This window comes from Haematobia irritans, chromosome 5 (genome assembly GCF_050003625.1).
Source record: "Haematobia irritans isolate KBUSLIRL chromosome 5, ASM5000362v1, whole genome shotgun sequence".
Taxonomy (NCBI): Eukaryota; Metazoa; Arthropoda; class Insecta; order Diptera; family Muscidae; genus Haematobia; species Haematobia irritans.
The window spans coordinates 122,648,396-122,670,753 of NC_134401.1; the positions used below are offsets into that span (position 1 = coordinate 122,648,396).

A 22,358-nucleotide genomic window follows, 5' to 3' on the forward strand; every position below is an offset into this window, starting at 1 on the left:
GGGATAGGTTTATATGGGGGCTATATATAATTATGGACCGATGTGGACCAATTTTTGCATGGTTGTTAGAGCATATACTAACACCATGTACCAAATTTCAGCCGCATCGGATGAAATTTGCTTCTCTTAGAGGCCTCGCAGCCAAATTTGGGGGTGCGTTTATATGGGGGCTATACGTAAAAGTGGACCGATATAGCCCACTTGCAATACCATCCGACCTACATCAATAACAACTACTTGAGCCAAGTTTCAAGTCGATAGCTTGTTTCGTTCGGAAGTTAGCGTGATTTCAACAGACGGACGGACATGCTCAGATCGACTCAGAATTTCACCACGACACAGAATATATATACTTTATGGGGCCTTAGAGCAATATTTCGATGTGTTACAAACGGAATGACATACCCCCCATCCTATGGTGGAGGGTATAAAAATCGAAATGCTCTAATTCATATAATATTGATCCGACAGCTATCATATTTTTTTTGGTTGCTTATTTTATTCAATCTAATATATACAAATAAGTCGGGGTTTCCTTTCTAACGCAATAACTCCAGAACGCACGGACCGATTTCCACAGTTTCGCATTCGTTGGAAAGGTCTTGGGCTGTGAAGTTTATAGCAACACACAAAAAAAAATCACGTAAATTTTTCCAATTAAAATTTTAATTGAGTTTTAAAAAATATTCGATTAAAAATTTAATTGATTCGACAAATTTTTTAATTGAAACAAAAATCAATCACAAAAGTAATAGTATCAATTAATTTATTAATTGGATTAATTAACTTTTTAATTGACCTTCAATTAATTTTTTTGGAGAAATTTCAATTAAAAATTAATTTGATCAATTAATTTCGTCATTGAATCAGAAAAAAAATTTTTGTGTGAAAGAAAATTCAAGAAAAATTTCAACGGAAAAGCGGGAATTTATTTTTTATATACAGCGCCATCTCTGTTGCAACTCCAGAACGCATGAACCGATTTCCACGGTTTCGCTTTCGTTGGAAAGGTCTTGAGCTGTGAAGTTTATAGCAAAGAAAATTTAAGAAAATTTTCAACGGAAAAGCGCGAAAATCTTTTTTTACGTACAGCGCACATTACAAACTTTTATATTTTGAATTCATCGCAGTTGCTTTTGTTATAAAATAATTTTATTTTTTTCACATGAAAAATGCTCGGAGAACGTAGAGGGTAATAGGGTACCTCTTGTTTGATATCCGGTGGGGGAGGGGGACATCCGCCTTGCCTAACTTTTTCAAAATTGGGCCAAAGTTCTCCGATTTTGGTGAAATTTCCAAGGAAGGTTAGGGATGATGTCTAGACAAAGACCTGCTACATTATTTTTCGATATTTGGTCGCGGAGGTAACCACCCTTTTATACGATTTGCTTCGGGAGGCAAATCAAAGCCAGGTTACTGTAGTTCATATTATAAACCTTATTTCTTCTTCTTCTATATAATATAAGCATACATAGCCCATAATTGGATACTTAGGTAAATTAATTATTAACACTATATGTTTAACCATTCAAAATTGTTAATTTACATTTTTATTATATGGTGTGTAATATTTGTAATAAAAAAAAATTATAAAAACATTACTTGAATATTTTAATAAATAAAAGCTAGTTACTATAAGTAAAAAAAAAAAGAAATTAAAGATTATCCAATAATCCACCAATATCTATTTTTTTGATAAGTTTTCTTTCAATTACATCTTTTTTTGACACATTGGTGTTAAACCTGAAATCATTAATCAATATTAGTTCATTGCAAAATGTATTTATGTTGGACAGCTATCATAATATGATATTATTTATGCATAAAACTCATATGGATTTAATACTAGCAGGGTCAGACTAGCAATATCAGACTGAGAACTTTTCAAATGTTAACTGATTTTATCTTCATAATTATTAATATGTAAAAATTTGTTTGGAAGCATTTCTAAACTCAAAAAGTAAAGGTAACAACATTTCGGCGAGCGAAAGTTTCCTCTTCTCTCTAACTAATAAGCCAAAGACACTACATAGATAGATGATCCATCGGTGACAAACGACGTTTGACAGTTCCAATAATTAAGAATAAACCAAGAAAATCAGAGCACGCTTACGATTTCTTTCGTTTTACTTTTTGTAGTTTTCCAATTTTACACAAAATTAGAACATTTATGATGCACCAGACGATTTATAAATAAATTAAAATATTAAAAGTTAATATTTGCACAAAATATTGTGACCACAAATACGAAAATAGGAAATTTAATTTTGAGCAGAGTTGCTCTTTACGAACAACACATAGGCAAATGTCGGATAATTAATTTTTGGAACTGACAATCTTTTCTCGGAGAGAAGTGAATTATCTATCTATCTACACCGGAAGAATTTTCTTCCTAAAAAGAACGAAACATTTGGTTAAAAGTACGAAGATTGTCATTGTTTTGCAACCAAAAGAAATGTTCATTACAAGTACGAAATATTTCGTTCTTTTTACGAATAAAAGTTTTTCAAATTTTTTCGTAGTTTGTAAGAAACAACTTCGTACTTTTTATGAAACAATTTCGTTATTTTTATGAAATTGTTTCGTACTTTTTACGAAAATTTTTCATAATTTTAATGAAATTGTTACGTACTTTTAAGGAAACAATTGCGTACTCTTTATGAAAAACTTTCGTACTTTTTGTGAAAAATGTTCGAACTTTTAGAAAAAATGTTATATCCCAAAGTGCATTTGGTTGTAGTAGGACTCCATATTAGCAGATAAGAAGGAATAAGTACACTCATAAACTCTGAGACACTATCTCTTAAATATATACAAATATAACAAGAATGCATAAAGATTTTTTGTATACCTAGGACTCGACCGATAAGATATTTACATCTGTTAATCTAAAAAGGGACAGTAAAATTAAATGGAAATGCAATTAAAGTAGACACATACTTGAGAGAACAGATAAGTGATAATTCTGTTCGAATGGTATTTCGAACACCTGCTATCACCCCAATGAGAAGTAGTATAGACATACATTAAAAAAATTGAATAAAGGAATACACTCAGGCACATTATCAAAGACAAACTGAAGTCGCGAATCGAAATTTTACAACTTCAATTAAACTTCTTCGTTATTTAAAAGAAAATGTTTCGTACTTTTTATGAAGAAATTTTAACGCAGAATGTTTCGTAAAATATTCATAAATTCGTCAAAAATTTCTTCACAAAAGTCATGAAATTTGAAGAAAGTTTCGTTACCAATACGAACTTTTTACGAAGAAAAGTTAATGTTGAATATTTCATAGACGTTTCGTATGAATTCACGAAGAATAGTTTGTGAAGAATTCTTCGTAAAATTAACGAAGAGAATTCTTTCGGTGTAGTGTCTATGTAATAAACAGCCATAGATAGGCAAGTAACAGATGAGCCGTCCCTCTCCGTATCGAAAATGCTACAGAACCCAAAATTAATTCTCGGAAATTTCATTTTGTCTTTTTCGTAAATAGAAAAGTTTCTCAAAAACAAAATTTTGTATTTTTCTTTTTCATTTTTGAATATTTAATTTGATAACAAATCATCTGTCAGAAATGTTCAAACTAACTGCGTTTGTCACCGATACATCATCGATATGTTATCTATGAGGTAAATTTGTGAACGCACGAAAAGGTATGAATACACGAATAGATAAATAGGTAAATGCTTCCCAATTCTCGTTCACACTCATGAACAAATCGTGCTCCAGCTCAAGATTTAATTTTTGCTCATTTGCTAATCACGTCTTTATTTTATTATTTATATTAATTTGGCGAGTGAAACATATTCTATTTTTTGCGACTTTGTTACTTTAGCTCATTTGATATTGTACAGAGTCTCGAGAAAACGGCGTGAATGGTACGCGAGCGTGAACCATTAAAAGTTATTTATGCGTGAATATGCATTAGTGTGAGTTTCTACCACACATATAGTTTGTGAGTGTGCGTAAGTAAATATTTTCCCTTGAGAATGGGCTTGAGAGTGAGTGAAATTTTACTCACGCGCACACCTCTATTATGCAGTCTTTATTAATGACTAATAGGTTAGGTTCATCAATAGTTAAAAGTCAAAACAAAATAAATGAAACCCAACAAAGATAACCAACCCAAAATGCAAAAACACCGAAAACAGAGTGGTGAGTTAAACAAGATAAGGCGATAAAATACCATACTGTTTTCAGTATGTATTGCAATCAAATGTTAATAGACCTTACTGGTGACAAGTCAAAATAGTAGCTAAAAACTTTAAAAGTAAAAAAGGCATTTGCTACATTTAAACAAAGTAATTTAAAAAATAAAGTGAGTTATTTATTATATGAAGAAGAAACAAAAACACTTACCATATTTAAGAAAATTAAAGGAAAAATTACATTATTTAACTGCACCTTCACTCGTACTGATATATATTAAGGAGTACTACCTAATCTGAGAATACCAGTACTCTGAGCTTAGATTTGAGTATTGTATGTTTACTTATCACTTTTAAAAATAAATAAACAACAACAAAAATAATAATAAATATTTACTCAATACTGAGGACAATGGGTATTGCCAGAAAATCATATATAGTGATGAGGTACTGCCATACAAAATGATCAGTCTACCCAAGATTGTTGAATGTGAATCAACACTGGGAAAGATAACCGCGAGTGTAATAAAGTGAGAAGTGAACTATAATAAAACCGAAAACCCCCGAAAACAAAACGATAAACATATTCGAAAATACAATTGTATTTAAACAAATTTTGGCAATACAATTAGCATTAACAATTATTGACAAAGAATAACTAAATTATAAAAACAATGACTTCATTAACTATTCAACCAGGTGAATTCCCTATTCATGAAAAATATTGGTTCTATAAACAATACGATAGTGAAAAGTGTTTGACATTAATGTTAACATGTCAATTTATTCATTATGAGTAATATTGTTGATATATTTGAGTGCTATTCAAATGTAAACAATATCAGCTAAAATGCAAAATAACCTAATAAATCAAGCCGTGTGTTCCTAAAGGAGATCTGCTTAATATATGTTTAAAATTGATGGTCAATGTGTGATAAATCTAAGTGGCATTTATCAGTAGTGGCAATCAGACTGAGGATAAGGGAAAAAAGTAATTCGAAGAACACTTGATGAGACAGAGCATACAACAACAATCTATGATTGTATTCCCTAGGTGATCATAACTGCAGAGTTTGAGTTTCTAAAACCAGAAACAAAGTTCTGAGAGAGGGGGTCCCGAAACACATTTCAGATGGCAAACATATTTGACGGACTGTATCCAGACTCTGCAAGTGGAAAACCGGGCGATAATGAAATGTGTGAAACAAGGCCAATGAAAGTGAACATGTCCACTAAATCAAAATCAAATAGTCGATTATCAACACTCACATTTGTGAAATTTCTCAAAACTTTTTTCTAAACAAAAATATTTGTTTGATTCAAGCATGGCATTAATTGATTTAATATTTAATTGATATATATTAATATAATACATCGACGTCAATTCAAAAACTGAATGATCCAATTAAAAATGTTGTTGATTAAATTAATTAATATATTGATTTTTATTATGGTTTGATGAAATCACTTAACTTTTTCATGGAATATGTTTTGATATTTTCGTATTTTTTTTTTTTTTTTTTGAAAGAAATGCATCTTTGCTAAAATTAAAGAAAAAATTATTTAATTTTTTTTTCACAATTTGAAAATTTGTGACATTTGTGATTATTAAAAAGTCGGCTTTGGGACTTTCCCCGAATTTAGAAGAATGAGTAAATTCAAAAAGATGAGTAGGGCGCTTTGATTATTTCCATAATTTATGATGGGCACGTCAGACTTTTAATGGAATTGGAGGCTTATATGTGTACGCTGATATTGTTCTTAGCAATAAATAATTTTAACATTATTTGCTACACCTTAAAATACATACTCGTAGTGTGTGTTTGTAAACTTCATTTCGTTTTGATGTGCCTCACAGTGGGTCGATACAGAATAGATGGATTTGAATAGGTGAATTTTAGAAAAAACATTTATAGTCGGTTTATTGCTACAAACAAGAGCCTTCAGAACAGGGCTGTGGAGTCGAGGCAATTTTGCTCGACTCCGACTCCAGCATTTTTTATCAGCTCGACTCCGACTCCGGGTAATATATCTAAATCTCATTTTAATACCACTATTTTGTAGTTCTATTGTGGGGGTACCGTAAGTGGATCGATATAAAGTATCGTATTTATTTACGTGTGCAAAAAATGTCTTAATTTCACATTAGATGCCTATTGAACTCTATATTTCAAATTTAGGGCAATGTTTAATAAATAAAATAATGATATAAATACCCATCATAATATGAGAAGATACCAACAGTGTATGTATTTGTGGACCAAAATTATTGATACTATCTCATATCCTTTAAATTTGTTGCGAGCTATATAAAGGTTTATATTCCCATATATGCATGAATTTGAATATGAATCGATTTAGACAAAATTGTATATACTTCTACAAAATCTATGTACTTAAAATTTAAATCTAACGTTATGGGACGTAACACAATTTTAACGAAAAATAAAAATGCAAGGAAAGTCTAAAGTCGGGCGGGCCGATTACAATATACTCTGCACTACTTTGTATTTAGATCTACATTTTGATAAAATCTCAAATCAGACTTCTACAAATCTCGGGCAATATTTGGGAAATATTTATAATTGTTTAGACAATTTCGCAAAAATGCACTTATGATTCATTCATTGAAAATTTTGAAATTTTGAGTCATTTCTACAAGTTTTCGACTTAGCAGCAATTTTTCCAAAATTGTATGCTCACTGAATAAAATTTTGGAAAAATTTTTGTCTAGTAAATAAAATTTTGCAAAATTTTATATAGAAATAAAATTTTGGAAAATTTTCTACAGAAACAAAATTTTGACTAAATTTTCTATAGAAATAAAATTTTGGCAAAATTTTCTATAGAAATAAAATTTTGACCAAATATATAGACATAACATTTTGAATAAAAATTTTATAGAAATAAAATTTGGCAAAATTTTTTATAGAAATAAAAGTTTGAAAAAATTAGCAATAGAAATACAATTAAAAGAAAAAAAAATTGTGTAGCAAACAAAATTTTGCAAAATTTTCAATAGAAATAAAATTTTGCAAAATATTCTATAGGAACAAAATTTTGACTAACTTTTCTATACAAATAAAATTTTGACTAAATTTAATATAGAAAAAAATATTTTTATAGTAATAAATTTTTGAATACATTTTTATAGCAGTGAGTATTAGTGAGCATCTGTAAGAACAAAACTGGAGAAAATTTGCTATAGAAATAAAATTTGACAATTTTTTCTTATAGAAATAAAATTTTTAAAAAATTATCAATAAAAATACAATTTTAAAAAAATTCTGCCAAATATTCTACAGAAACAAAACTTTGACTAAATCTTCTATAGAAATAAAATTTTGACAAAATTTTCTATAGAAATAAAATTTTGACCAAATTTTCTATAGAAATAAAATTTTGACCAAATTTTCTAATAAAAAAATCTATTACTATAAAATGTTGGCAACATTTTCTATGAAATAAAATTTTGACTTGAATTTTTATAGAAATAAAATTATAAATAGAAATAAAATTTTGAAAAAATTTTTGTGTAACAAACAAAATTTTCCAAAATTTTCTATAGAAATAAAATTTTGCAAAATATTCTATAGAAACAAAATTTTGACTCAATTTTCTATAGAAATAAAATGTTGACAAAATTTTCTATAGAAAAAAATATTTCTATATAATACAATTTTGAATAAATTTTTTATAGAAATAAAATTTTGACAAAATTTGCTATAGAAGTAAAATTTTGACAAAACTTTTTATAGAAATAACATTTTGACAAAATTTTCTATAAAAAACAACTTTGAAAAAATTTTCTGTCAATATTCCACATATGTATATGACCTTAAAATAAAAATAATATCCATTGTTTCAAATAAATTGATATGGGCATTAAAATGGATGGACCGGCTCCACAGCCCTACTTCAGAATCCATGCCTTCGCTAGAAAATGTATTATAATTCCAAACAAAAACTTGGATACATATTGCAATTGCTTCGAAAATGAAATCGAAAGGACTGGCTTTATAGGTCACATATAACAAAAAATGGATTAGAATCGATCGTCTTCAGCATATAATTGCATGAGTCTAAAAATGTCAAATAAATTCAAGCATATCGGTAGTCTTGTAATTGTGCATCAAATTAAATAGGAAAGTCGCTATATTCGGGGGACCAATATAGCTCATGTTTAACAAAACCTTGAGTTTATTACATTTAATTTTTTTTTATCAAAAGCGAGTTTGTGCGACACCCTCTGTACAACATTTTTTTAACCCAAATATTCATAAATAAGATGATTCACACATTTAGGTGATATTTTTAGAGTGGCTACTACTTCATTCTCCTTTTTTAGCATCACCTATTTTCACCAAATTTACTGTTAATTTATCCACTTTTAACTTAGTATGCAATATTTGTTTGTTGATTTTGTTGGGGCTGTTTCTGGAATCTCGAACCAATTAGAAAAACGCTTTACTGTGCTTTATATATAAAAGGTGTTAAAATTATTTGCCATTTGGATGACAATTCTGGGAAAAGTTTCCAATTAAAAATACATTATCACCTTGTGACGAAAATTTTCTTACCAGTTTAAATGAGCGAAGAAACTAATTATATACTAATTTTGTAGATAAATTTCCTCGGAAAAAAGAGAATAAGTTAAAATTTTTAAAACTCCAATAACAGATTTTCTTCTATATTTACAGCTCTCATTGTTGGACTGATCTGTGTCACATTTCATGGTATAATGGCTGGGACGATAGCACCATCAGCTCAGGCAACGCGAAACCTTTTTGCCGCCGAACTTTTTGGGACCATAGCCCCAGAACGCATATCAGAAAATGTAGTCTATTCCCCTGCTTCGATACAAACCTGCCTGGCTTTAGCCTTTACTGGTGCTGAAGCGGAAACGGCACAAGAAATGCGTAAAGTTTTACACTTGGGCGAAGGTGATCGAAGTCAAGTTGCTCAAAACTATGGTGAATTTTTGAAAAATACATTCAAGAATCCTAAAACCAATGGTGCCATTCTAAGGATGGCAAATCGGATTTATGTCAATCAGAATTTGAAAATTTCTGATAATTTTAACAAAATTGCCACTGAATTTTTCGATGCCAAAGCGGAGAGTGTTAACTTTGGTAATTCCCAAGAAACCATCAATAACATAAACAGTTGGGTGGAGCAACAAACCGAAAGTAAAATTAAAAATCTTTTGGCTCCAAATTCTGTGGATGGCGATACAAGTTCAGTGTTGGTTAATGCCATTTATTTCAAGGCTAAGTGGAAGAATCCCTTTAGTGACGTGTCAACGACTAAAAGCAACTTTAAAGTAAATACCAAACAAGAAGTTCAAGTGGATATGATGTACCAGGATAACAAATTTCGTTATGCCGATTTGCCCGAATACAATGCCAAAGCTTTGGAAATGTCATATGAAAAATCAGATCTATCAATGTTGGTAATATTACCTAATGAAGTGGAGGGATTAGCCAAATTAGAGAGTCAACTAAAGGGTGTAGATTTAAACGATATAACCTCTAAAATGTATACAGCTGATGTGGATGTGTTCTTACCGAGATTCCGTATAGAATTCGATATTGATTTGAAAGAACCCTTGAAAAAGGTAAAGGGGCGAGGAAGAGTTTTAAAGTGTTTTGAGTATAGCATGTATTTCTTTTTCTTTTACAGATGGGATTGACATCCATGTTCTCAAATGCAGCAAATTTCAGTAATCTTTTTGCCGAATCCTCTGTACAACATAAGGTTTCAGATGTTGTTCACAAAGCATTTTTGGATGTTAACGAAGCTGGTTCCGAAGCCGCAGCGGCTACTTGTAAGCAAACTTATCTATAGTATATCGTTTGAAACTCATTTTTTCTTTATTTACTTTTTCCCCAGACTTAAAATTGGTTCCGATGAGCTTAAATATGGACCAAAAGAATTTCCGTGCTGACCATCCTTTCGTTTTTGCCATACGCAGTAACACAGAGATTTATTTTGCTGGCCATGTTGCCAAATTCTAGGCAGTTTCTGATTTCCAAAAAGTATTTGCACAAGTAAATGTTTAAATATTTGCATTTTATATTAATAAATACAACAAGTTTATATTATCTTATGGAAAAAGTTTTGGTTGATGACCCAAATTTAGACTTATGAATCTATATGGACCAATTGTAGGTGCAAGATTCAACCGGGTCGAATGAAAATGGTTCATCCAAGAAACTCCAAAATTCAAATTTGTGAATCGTTTAATATAGGGGCAATATATGTAATTATGATGCGATATGGAGCAATTTATGCAGAAATAATCGTGATACAGAAAGTGCAGAAAATCAAACCTGGGGATATATATATAATTATGAACCGATTTGAACCAATTGTTGAATGTTGGTTAGATGTCATATACTGACACCACGGACCAAATTTCAACCGGATCGAATAAGAGGATCTGCAACATAAGAATACATACAGAAAAATATATTTTTTGTTTTCAATCACGAAATTAGTTGATCCAATTAATATTTAATTGAAATTTCTTTAGCCACCAAAATGATAGTATCAATCATCAACGTCAATTAAAAAATTAATTGATCCATTTAAAAATTAAAAGATACTATTCATTTTGGTGAATGAATTTTCTACCTGACCTGATTAAAGTTGCTCCTCTGAGAGCCTCCGGAAACGAAATCTGAGGATCAGTTTATATGCGGGATATACCTAAACGTGATCCGACATGGCCCATTTACAATAGCAGCCGACCTACATCAATAACAACTACTTCTGCCAAGTATCAGGTAGATGCGTCTGTGATTTCAACAGACGGACGGATGGACATCGCTCTCTCGACTCAGAATTTTACTAAGAATATATACACTTTATGGTGTCTGAGACTAATATATCGGTCAAAATGCTGTAATTCATATTGTATAGATCCGACAGCTGTCATATTTATGCCTGGGTCTGTTGAACGTATACTGAAACGTATATGGATTCAAAACTAGCAGCGCTATGTGCCAGACTGGCGACTTTGCAAATGTTAACTGGAAGCATTTGAAAGCTTTAAAATTGTGGTAGCAATATTTCGGTGAGCGAAAGTTTTCTCTCCTCTTTCTAAATAATAGACAGCTTTTGAACTTGAACTCTGAATAGTTCTAATACAGTAAAGTTGTGAGCGTGAGACGAAATATTCACGAATCGTGCCACCAACATCTAGTTCCGAAATTAGCTTTTGGAAATGCCTTATTGAGCTGGCTCCATTTTATACTACAGGTAATGTAGAATCCAAAAAAGGTATCTAGTTCACAAAATATGTTTTTGTGGCGTACTACTACTAGCTACAGAACTGGGCTCAAGTAATGCAATAATGAATGCTTGAATGACGAAAACAAGAAATCCATGTACAAATTTCACAATTTACTTCATATTTTTTTTTTTTGCAAATAGAGAAACAAAAACAAAACAAAGTACAGCTATTCTTGTTGATGGAATGGCTGTTTTCAAAGTCAGTCGAGTTCTATTGGTCAGTCCATTCGCACCAAATAAGAGTGAGTAAAATAAAGGTGAAAATATCAAAAAATACACAGAAAAAAAGTGTCTCGTAAATTTAAGAAGATTTTTACAATAATTTATTACAAGAATTTTCCAGAATTTTAGTTCATTTTTCGTATCTTCAACGAAAATTAACTACTCGAAAGGAAATTTTACAAATTTTAAGTAGCAATCGTTTAGTTCATGGCCTACAAAATACGATGGAAATTTCCTTAAAAAATTTCTTAACTGGGTTGTTTGTCATGCTATAAAACTACTTGTGAAATGTAAAGTATTTTGTAAATAATAAGTGCAATTTACTATAAGATTTTTTTGTATGAGAAAATATTTTTTTACGAAAAATGAACTTGAAAGTGGATAGCAATTTCTTACTGACAATTCCTATAGTTAATAATTGTTGGTAAAAAATTACCCAATGAAATATTTTTAGTTCACATGTAATTAAATTTATAGACAGTTTCGTCAAAAGTGGTAGATAACATTTCTCGAAAATTTTGCAAATTTTAAGTTAAACGTTTCATTGTTCGTAAACTGGTGTGCCTTTACGAATATTATTCTTAGAGTAAATTGTCAGCAGATGCGATTAACTAATGCATAGTACAGAGATCTTTATCGGCATAGTGGAATGTGATTAATGTAAAGATGATGTTACTTGAGTTTTGTTGTGTATACATGAGCGTGGGGTTGTTTTTATTTTTGTTCATTTAGTGATTTGTGTGTGTGTGTGTTTGATATTCGCAGATGGTTTATTTGGCTGGATGAGGTGTTGTTTTCAATAAAGGCACATGTGTTTTTGTTGTTGTAGGAATGTTTTGGCTTTGCTTGGTTTTGTTTGGCATGCTTCAGTTGTATAGTTGGCGTTGGCGTGGGCTGTTGCATCTTTTAAGTAGGTATGCAACAAGAGAGTATAAAGGCATGGAATATTTTGGATTTTTGAGACATATATTGGTGTTTGTTTATTAAACCTTTTAAATGAAAGTTATTAATATTTTATCAGTAGTTTAGAAAAAAGTTATTACGAATATTTAGGAAAATATGTTGAAATTGAAAGTGTATTGAAATTTGTATTATTCTATGTAAAAAATTAATATTCAATTCCAGATGAATTTGGAAAATTTTTGTTATATCTCAGCGTATAGTTTATTCATAAATTGGTAAGTATTTTTTTAATATGACTTTCTTTTAAAAAGAATATTTTTTATGTATATTATTATTTGTTAATTATTTTTTTGGAAACCCGTTTAATGTTTTTCTTTGTTGTAAAAACAATATTTAATTTCAGAGCAACTCCAGATGGATTCGAAAAAATAAAACATAGAGAATTGGTAAGTTTTCTTTTAAAAATTGGCTTTATTTTAACTAGAATATTTACGTGTTTGTGACCTTTTTATCATCAAAATTACAGGTTTTTAATGCCTTATTTTAGTATTTCTTTAATCAAATTTTTTGGAAACCAATGTAATATTTTTAACTACGGCTCATTTCAAGATGCTAAAATTTTCATCGTGAGCGAAAAATTGAACCAAACTTGAGTTTATTTTCTTATTCAATTTGGTTTTAAGTAGTATAAATCAAAAATTCATAAAACGGTCGAATTAGTATAACTTAAATTCACCATTTCCCAATAGACTAAAATGCATTTTAAATCGAAAATGAAATTACGTGTCGTCATTTTGACGAATGATGACTATCTAGGGTTATCAAGAATATTTGGGTTTTAATGCATATTATTATTTTTTTTTCATTAGATTTTTAGAAAACGTATTTAATAATTTTATTTAATATTTAATTTCAGAGTAACCCAAATAAATTTGGACAACTTTTTTATTTCCCCTCAGCGTACAATTTAATAGAGAATTGGTAAGTTTTATATTAAAACTTTGGCTTTCTTTCAACTAGAATATTTATTTTATTATATCCTTCACATCGATAACAACACAGTTTTATGAGTTTATTTAGAATACTTCATTATTTCTCTAATTGTTTCAGGTACAAATTTTATGAGATACGTTTTCCAAAGAAAAGTTGAATTCTTTACACCATTTGATAAAATGCCCCAAATATGGTAAGTTACAAGCTAAAATGAAGAATTAAAAATTATATTTCATTACATGGTGTTAATATTTAACAATTTTCATTTTTGTTTCCATTTTTTCCAGCAAGATATGTGAAAAAAGTACCTACGATGAATAAAAAAGGATAAGTCAAAATGTCCAAACAGTGAGTTCAAATGAACTACTCTCTGTTCCACGTGGTCATAATTTTTATTCACAAAAAACATTGTATTAAGAACTTTCATCATAAGTTTTTATAATAAAGTACTTTTGCTTAAAGAAAGTTTAATTTTAATGTATGAAAATGTTCATAATAGTAAAACGGTTTGTTGTTCCTTTAATTATTTAATTTCTCTGTACTGTGGAATGATCGATTTAAAAATAGTTTAGTCGTCGACATTTTAAAGAGACTGTTAACCAATTTTTATTATCGGGTTTCCCACAAAATAAGCAAGTAAACCAAAATAATACTGACTTTTTAACTTGGTAGAGGTATATAAATCTTTTGGTGTTGTAAAAATGAACTAAACTACAATGTTATAGATGAACTAAAATTTAAGAAAATTATAAACTAGACAAGTTGAAAAAAATCTTAAGGGCTAAATCATGGTCAATATTACTACAGTTTAGTTCATTTTGCAATGGAAAAGGGTTCACTGTTTTTTCAGTGTATCTAAAAGTAGAGGTAATAGAGAAATATTAAAATATTAATGTAACAAAAAGTAATTAAACAAGTATATACAGCAGTAGCAGTAAAAGTAGAGGTAATAGAGAAATATTAAAATATTAATGTAACAAAAAGTAATTAAACAAGTATATACAGCAGTTAGCTCGGCCGGGCCAAATCTTAAACAGCCACCACCATGAATCAAATATAATAGCTTAATTTGAAAACTCATGGTTGTAGCGAGTTACTTGAAAATATATAGCAAATCAGTTCAACCAGTACGCTTCCCGAAGAAAAAAATTAAAGATTCTACCTATGAAGACCAGCTCAGATTGTGGATTTATGAGAACCAATTTTGTTTGAGTTTTAGAGAAATCATAACATATCGTGTATATGATGAAACAACGCCTTGATTTGAAGTCCTAGAAATAAATTCGGGAGTTAAGTCTAATGGGGCCTATACCAAAACATGGACCAATACTCACCACCTCTTAATGTTCCTCAAATACCCCTAAAATTCCACTTTCAGACGAATTGGTGAAAACTACGAATTCTAGAAGCCCAAGAAGTAAAATCGAGAGATCAGTCTATATAGGGGTATACCAAAACATGGACCGATACGGACTATTTTCGCCACACCTCTTTATGGTCCTAAGATACGTATATATTTCTAATTTCCGGCAATTTGGATAAAAACTACGGATTCTAGAAGCCCAAGAAATAAAGTCGGGAGATCGGTCTATATGGAGGCTATACCAAAATATGGACCAATAGGTACCATTTGCGACACACCTATTTGTGATCTTAAAATACCTGAAGATTTTCAATTTCAAACAAATCGGCTAGAAAATATAGTCTCTAGACGCCTAAGAAGTAAAACCGAGAGATATTCCGATACACCTCAATTTCGGCACACATATTTGGGGTCCACAAATACCTCTAAATTTCCAATTTCAGACTAATCGGATAGTAAATACAGCCCAAGAAGCAAAATCGGGAGATCGGTCTATATGGAGGCTATACCAAAACATGGACCGATACGGACCATTTTCGACACACCTCTTTATGGTCCTAAAATACCTCTAGATTTTCAATTTCAGGCAAATCGGATAGAAAATACAGTTTCTAGACGTCCAAAAAGCAAAATCGGGAGATCGGTCTATATGGGGGCTATACCAAAACATGGTCCGATGGGCACCATTTTCGGCACACCTCTGTATGATCCTCAAGTACCTCCAGATTTTCAATTTTAGGCTAATTGGACTAAAACTACTACTAACTTTTATAAGCCCAAGACCCCAAATCGAGAAATCGGCTTATATGGGGACTATATCAAAACTTGGACCGATATAGCCCATCTTCAAACTTGACCTGCCTGTAACCAAAAAACGAATCTGTGGCAAATTTCAGGACGATAGCGCAATTATTGAAGGCTGTAGCGTGATTACAACAGACAGACAGACAGACATACGGACATGCTTATATCTTCTTAGAATTTCTCCCTGATCAAGAATATATATACTTTATATAGTCGGAAGTCTATATTTCGATGTGTTACACACGGAATGACAAACTTATTATACCCCCATCACCATTCTATGGTGGTGGGTATAAAAAAATATGTTCCAGTAGATTAAATTGACATTTTTGTAAAAATATATTTTTAGCTAACGTTTTCAACACTATTTGCATTTTTAGGAGAGCTGGAATTGATGGTGGAATAATATATTTTGAAACATAGATTGGAACATATTTTAAGAAAAATTCTATGTTTTGTTAAATAAAAACCATTGTATTGACAATTAAACTTTTTTCTTCAGAATAAATACGTATTTAAAAAAAAAAACCGGTACTATAACTGGTTTCACCACTATACTTTAGTAGTTAGTGGTTAGGAAGTAGCTCTGTATCTGGTCGTGGTTTACTTATTAGCATTTGAAAATATCGTGAGTCTCGGAAATTTGTTGTTTATTATGTGAGTTGTCGTAAATTGTGCGTGAGTCTTTAAAAGTTTTTTGTGCGTGAGTACAGCTTTCACCTCGTGAATATGCATGAGTGTGAGTTTTTACCACACAATTGATTCGTGAGTGTGCGTATGTAAACATTTTCCCTTGGGAATGTGCTTGAGCTTGAGTAAAATTTCACTCACTCTCCCACATCTCTGTGCGGTGTTATTAATGACTAATATATTAAATTCAAAATAAATGAAACCATACAAAGATACCCACCCCAATTCAACAAGTGTGGTGAGTGTGAAAAATTATCAAATAACAAACTGTTTTCATTATGGTACGACAAGTTGTATTCTAGTCAAATGTTAATAGACCTTACTGGTGACAAGTCAAAGTAGTTGGTAAAAAGTTTAAAAGTAAAAAAAACCTTTGTTACATTTAAACGAAGTAATTTAAAAAATAAAGTGAGTTATTGTTTATAAAAAAAAATCACCATATACAAAAAATAAACGAAAATGACATTTTTGGACCGTCTTATCTCGTACTCATAAATATTTAGGAGACCTTACAGTACCACTTCATCGCGAATACTCTGTAGCTTATTATTTATGGCACTGTACTACTTTTAATTTCATTATTTCGCAATCGCAAAAATAAATAGCCATTTAATCGCAATAAATTGCTATTGTGAATTGAAAAAACGTCAATTTATTAAAATGCAATCTGGCAACACCGACGCGATTTGCACTAATGATATGTTCTGGATAGAACACCAATGCAACGATATTCTGGATAGCTCATACAAATGTTGCATGGAATACTAAAAGAAAACAGGTCCAATATTATGGATACTATTAGATTGAGAATAATAAAAAATAGAGAAAATGAACATTTCCACTAACCCAAAATTAAATAGTCGATTACGTAAAATTGTGAAAATTAGCTCTTTAGCAAAATTGTACCTTTCGACCGAGATCATGATTCAAATTTCGGACATTATAAGAGTTATGTAGATGACATAAAGAAGTGTTGAAAACGTGACAAGAAAATTTGAACAACTCAGCGGGAGCGAATGTACCCAAAATCAAATCGACTTTTAAAACACAGAAAAAATATAATCAATTTTTCCAATTATAATTTTATTTGAATTTTAAAAAATATTCAATTGAAATTTTAATTGCTACAAGAAAAATTAAATAATCAATTAATTTTTTAATTGGAACAATTATTTTTTTAATTGGCTTCGGTGATTGATACTATCATTTTTGCGATTGAAGACATCGCAATTAAAAATTAATTGGATCAATTAATTTCATGATTGAAGACAACAAATATTTTTTCAGCGTAAGATGAAATGATGTTTCGCATTATTGTGCTCCTGAAATTCCGCGAGCAAATGGGGGAATGGAAAAAACGTTGTTTTTCGCCAAATATAAAATAATTGTCGAATTCATATACATAATATCCGAGAAAAAACATGGTTGCAACAAACATGTAACATGTTCACCATTCAGTTTGCTCTAAGTATTCATATTCCTCTTCTGGGTACAATAACGAAATATGAGAAACGGGGCCTAGAAACGTAAACACCTTCGTGGCAGGTATTGCGCCCTCTTTTGCAGTTTGTAAAATTTTGCATTTTTTTTTTTTGTTGGATTCAATCACGACTTCAATTGATTTTATGAATGTTCAACTTATATATATTAATGTAATTCATCGGGGTCAATAAAAAGATAATGTTGATCATATTGTTGATTAAATTATTTAATGCATTGATTTTTATTTTGGTTAAAAGTTTAATGAAATCAATTAATTTTCCATCCAACACTTTTTAATAATATTTTCGAGATTTTTTGAAAGAAATCCTTTTCTCATAAACTTAACTTTTCATTTTGCTCAAACACAACATTGGCGATTATTAAAAATTCGGCTTTAAGAGTTTTGCCGAATTCAGAAATAGTGAATAAATTCAAAAAGATGAGTAGTGCTTCTTTGATTATTTTCAAAATTGTTGAAGAACACGATGGCTTTTAAAGCTTTTTTACTACAACTTAAAATACATAAAAGAAATTCGGAATTGTTCAGAAAATGAAATCGGTAGAATGGTCTTTATAGGTGCCATATAAAACTAATTGTTGAAGAACATGTATGCTTTTTAATGGAGTTGGAGGCAACTTAAAATACATAAAAAAAATTTGGAATTGCTCAGAAAATGAAATCGGTAGAATGGCCTTTATAGGGGCCATATAAAACTAATGGATCAGTATCGATTCCCTTCAGCGTATTCTTGAATGAATCCAAACAATCCAAAACCTCGAGTTTATTACATATGATGAACAATTTCTAATAATCAACCGCAACATCAAATTGCCGCTGTTTTTGATCAATAGCGAGTATGTGCGACACCCTTTTTCCACAGAGCTGTTTCATAGTCAAATATTCATAAATAAGATCATATAGTTCATATTTCCTACTAATTCATTCACCCTTTCTTCATTGTTTCACCATGTTTACTGTTCATTTATCCACGTCTTAACTTTACTTCCCAATCTTTGCTTGTTGATTTTGCTGGGATAGTGTCTGGAATCTCAAGCCATATTTTTTCTCAAAAACGTAAAATAGCTTTTTATCATTTTTCTCTCATTGTTGTAGAACAATTTTCCAATGTCCGGAAAACGAAAGCAAATAGCTTAAAATTGTTAAAAGTCCAATAACAGATTTTCTTCTATATTTACAGCTCTCATTATTGGACTGATCTGTGTCACATTTCATGGTATAATGGCTGGGACGATACCACCATCAGCTCAGGCAACGCGAAACCTTTTTGCCGCCGATCTTTTTGGGACCATAGCTCCAGAACGCATATCAGAAAATGTGGTCTATTCCCCTGCTTCGATACAAACCTGCCTGGCTTTAGCCTTCACTGGTGCTGAAGCGGAAACGGCACAAGAAATGCGTAAAGTTTTACACTTGGGCGAAGGTGATCGAAGTCAAGTTGCTCAAAACTATGGTGAATTTTTGAAAAATACATTCCAGAATCCTAAAACCAATGGTGCCATTCTAAAGATGGCAAATCGGATTTATGTCAATCAGAATTTGAAAATTTCGGATAATTTTAACAAAATTGCCACGGAATTTTTCGATGCCAAAGCGGAGAGTGTTAACTTTGGTAATTCCCAAGAAACTATCAATAACATAAACAGTTGGGTGGAGCAACAAACCGAAAGTAAAATTAAAAATGTTTTGGCTCCAAATTCTGTGGATGGCGACACAAGTTCAGTATTGGTTAATGCCATTCATTTTAAGGCTAAGTGGAAGATTCCCTTTTTCTCAACGTTTAAAAGAAACTTTAAAATAAATTCCATACAAGAAGTTCAAGTTGATATGATGTACGAGAATGACACATTTCGTTATGCCGATTTACCCCAATACAATGCCAAAGCTTTGGAAATGCCATATGAAAAATCAGATCTATCCATGTTGGTAATATTGCCCAATGAAGTGGAGGGATTAGCCAAATTAGAAAGTCAACTAAAAGTTGTAGATTTAAACGATATCACCTCAAAAATGTATACAGCCGATGTGAATGTGTTCTTACCGAAATTCCGTATTGAATTCGATATCGGTTTGAAGGAACCCTTGAAAAAGGTAAAGGGGCGAGGAAGAGTTTTAAAGTGTTTTGAGTATAGCATGTATTTCTTTTTCTTTTACAGATGGGATTGACATCCATGTTCTCAAATGAAGCAAATTTCAGCAATCTATTTGCCGAATCATCTGTAAAACATAAGGTATCAGATGTTGTTCACAAAGCATTTTTGGATGTTAACGAAGATGGTTGCGAAGCCGCAGCGGGAAATTGTAAGTAACCGCTTGAAACTCAATTTTTGTTTCATTTACTTTTTTTTCCCCCAGACACAAAATGCGTTCTATTGAGAGGAAAGATACACGTAAAGAATTTCTACGCTGATCATCCTTTCGTGTTTGCCATACGCAGTAATACAACGGTTTATTTTGCTGGTCATGTTGTCAAATTCTAGACAGTTTTTGACAAATATTCAGAATTTTAATACATTTATCTTAAACGATTTTCAAAAAGTATTTGTACTAAATTTGAAATTAATAAAAAAAAGTGATTTTTAATTGAAAAAATTTTCAAAGAAAAAAGCATATAAAATTCAGAAAAATGCATGAAATCTTTATTTGAGTCCATAGTACGGTCCATATAATTTAATGGTTGAAAATTATGTCATGCAAATGTGGACTGCTCCTCAAATGGTCCAAAAAAGTTGGTAGTGGTAGCGCTCACCATTCACATTTACGTTACGATTCGAATGATCTTTGTAGAAGTACGGTCCAATGATGCCACCGCACCAAACTGTGACTTTTTCTGGATGCTTTGGTAGTTTTGGAATGCTTCTGGCTGACCTTCACTCTAAAATCGATAATTCTTTTTTATGTACGTTCTCACACTGAAAAGAATATTAACCTAATATGAAAGATAATATTAAGTACAAATTTAAAATAAAAAAATATTAATTAAAAGAAAGTTCTTCATCTGTACTTTATGATTTATTTTCTTTAAATTTAGGACAAGATCTGTGAAATTTGACGGCAAATTTTGCTCAAAGCAATGAAAAACAATTTTTATTAAAAAAATATTCTTTAAATTAACTGAGGTATTTATTTTTTGGATATAAGGTAAAAAAGTTTTAAAACTAGGCTAATACTTATTTTGAGGATTTTGCCTATTTGATTTAAAGTCTATTTGAAATCTATCTAAAAATGACTTTGTTTTGAAAAAGTAGCATCTTTAGCTTGGAGTCAATACCAAAATCCTCAAGGAAAGGTCAAAATCTTTGAATTCAAATAAATTCGTTTTTTAGTGCATTGACCCATTGAGCTAATCCGCTGAACACATTTTTTCAATATAAAAATTGATCTTCGGCCTGGTACATCGAAATAATAATAAAATTCAATAATTTGCAAGCGTTGGTCGTTTGTAAGACGATTCATGGTTAAATTATAGACCAAACTGAAGCTGTTTGACAGTGAAACAAGCAGACATATCTAAAATTTGTTTCCTATACCCGAGTTTACTAAGTAACAATACATATTAAAAAAATATGTATGCCTCTTGTTAATATTGATTATTTTGATACAATTTGCGGTCATTTTCATGTAGCTCCGTTAGGCTTTAACTCCCAGTTAACAGGAAGTAAATTGCAAATATCTTCTCTCCGGTTAACTTTTACTGAAAAAATTTCAGCGCATAAATTCCTAACTGTCATATGAATTATATAGGCAAGATCACAGATATGTCCATAGAACGGTTTAACATTTCGTTTGCTAACGTAGCTCAAACGGAGCTTCATGAAAATGGGGGTAAATGTGGTTGACGGCATATTAACCGATCAACAAATGGCCATATAAAATTCCAAAATTTAAAATGTTCTCAAACTACTCTATGGGAAATTGGTGCAAATTGACACTGACGTTCCTATCATTGAACTGGTACATGTGCTCCAGTTAGTTGCAATTTTTAAATAGTTGTAATGTATTTATTCCCGTACTCGCTTGATATTAGAATCTTAAGTCCATTAAGATTTGTATATCAAGCATTTTCACATTTAGTGAAATAAAATTATCAGAATAACCTATTGAAATAGATTTCTAAGAGTTTATCCGAGACTGCTTCCTGAGGACCTGTCTATGGGGTGCTCCTGCTAAATTGTCCCAGGACGTGTCCTTTGGGATGATTCCAAGACGCGTCCTAAAATGTAAATTTACCCCACCAATGGCAAATCCATGTTAAAGTTACCGGTCCCTTTCATACGTTTTGACCAGAACTGGGACTGGTCTATACACACCAGGGACTAGTCCTGTACCGGTTCTGTGGTTGATCCACTTCCCGTAGGGTAGGTATTAGAAAGAGTAGCCAAAATGATAAAGCTAAAAATTGTTTCACTTGCATATTTGATTACTGAGTAACAA

The 22,358-nt window shown here is 30.9% G+C and overlaps 3 protein-coding genes across 4 annotated transcripts in view; 2 read left to right on the forward strand and 1 right to left on the reverse strand.

Annotated features, from left to right (window-relative positions):
- LOC142240026 (uncharacterized) overlaps positions 1–22,358 on the reverse strand; it is a 105,663-nt gene that overhangs the window by 75,354 nt on the left and 7,951 nt on the right. The gene's annotated exons all lie outside the window — the stretch shown is intronic.
- Positions 4,199–10,269, forward strand: LOC142240201 (serine protease inhibitor 42Dd-like). 2 transcript variants are annotated; one of them, XM_075311902.1, is made up of 4 exons: positions 4,199–4,322; positions 8,853–9,769; positions 9,835–9,979; positions 10,045–10,269. In XM_075311902.1, exons 2-4 carry the CDS (start codon positions 8,894–8,896, stop codon positions 10,167–10,169), a joined length of 1,146 nt encoding a protein of 381 aa, XP_075168017.1. In that variant the 5' UTR covers positions 4,199–4,322; positions 8,853–8,893; the 3' UTR covers positions 10,170–10,269. The 2 variants fall into 2 exon arrangements, with proteins under 2 accessions (XP_075168017.1, XP_075168016.1); XM_075311901.1 differs by lacking the exon at positions 4,199–4,322 and adding an exon at positions 4,612–4,851.
- Positions 11,155–20,551, forward strand: LOC142237753 (serine protease inhibitor 42Dd-like). Its single transcript, XM_075309146.1, has 5 exons — positions 11,155–11,216; positions 11,312–11,415; positions 19,105–20,015; positions 20,081–20,225; positions 20,280–20,551. The coding sequence occupies exons 1-5, from the start codon at positions 11,155–11,157 to the stop codon at positions 20,402–20,404; spliced, it is 1,347 nt and encodes a 448-aa protein (XP_075165261.1). The 3' UTR covers positions 20,405–20,551.

What these genes read in the sequence shown, in the direction of transcription:
- LOC142240201 (XM_075311901.1), top strand. Translation starts at nt 4,827, where the DNA reads ATGACTTCATTAACTATTCAACCAG. An exon ending in TTCATTAACTATTCAACCAG is followed by an intron (nt 4,852 to 8,852) that starts GTGAATTCCCTA and finishes CTATATTTACAG; the next exon opens with CTCTCATTGTTGGACTGATC. An exon ending in TGAAAGAACCCTTGAAAAAG is followed by an intron (nt 9,770 to 9,834) that starts GTAAAGGGGCGA and finishes TTTCTTTTACAG; the next exon opens with ATGGGATTGACATCCATGTT.
- LOC142237753 (XM_075309146.1), top strand. Translation starts at nt 11,155, where the DNA reads ATGTGCCAGACTGGCGACTTTGCAAATGTTAACTGGAAGCATTTGAAA. An exon ending in TTGAAAGCTTTAAAATTGTG is followed by an intron (nt 11,217 to 11,311) that starts GTAGCAATATTT and finishes AATACAGTAAAG; the next exon opens with TTGTGAGCGTGAGACGAAAT. An exon ending in GGCTCCATTTTATACTACAG is followed by an intron (nt 11,416 to 19,104) that starts GTAATGTAGAAT and finishes CTATATTTACAG; the next exon opens with CTCTCATTATTGGACTGATC.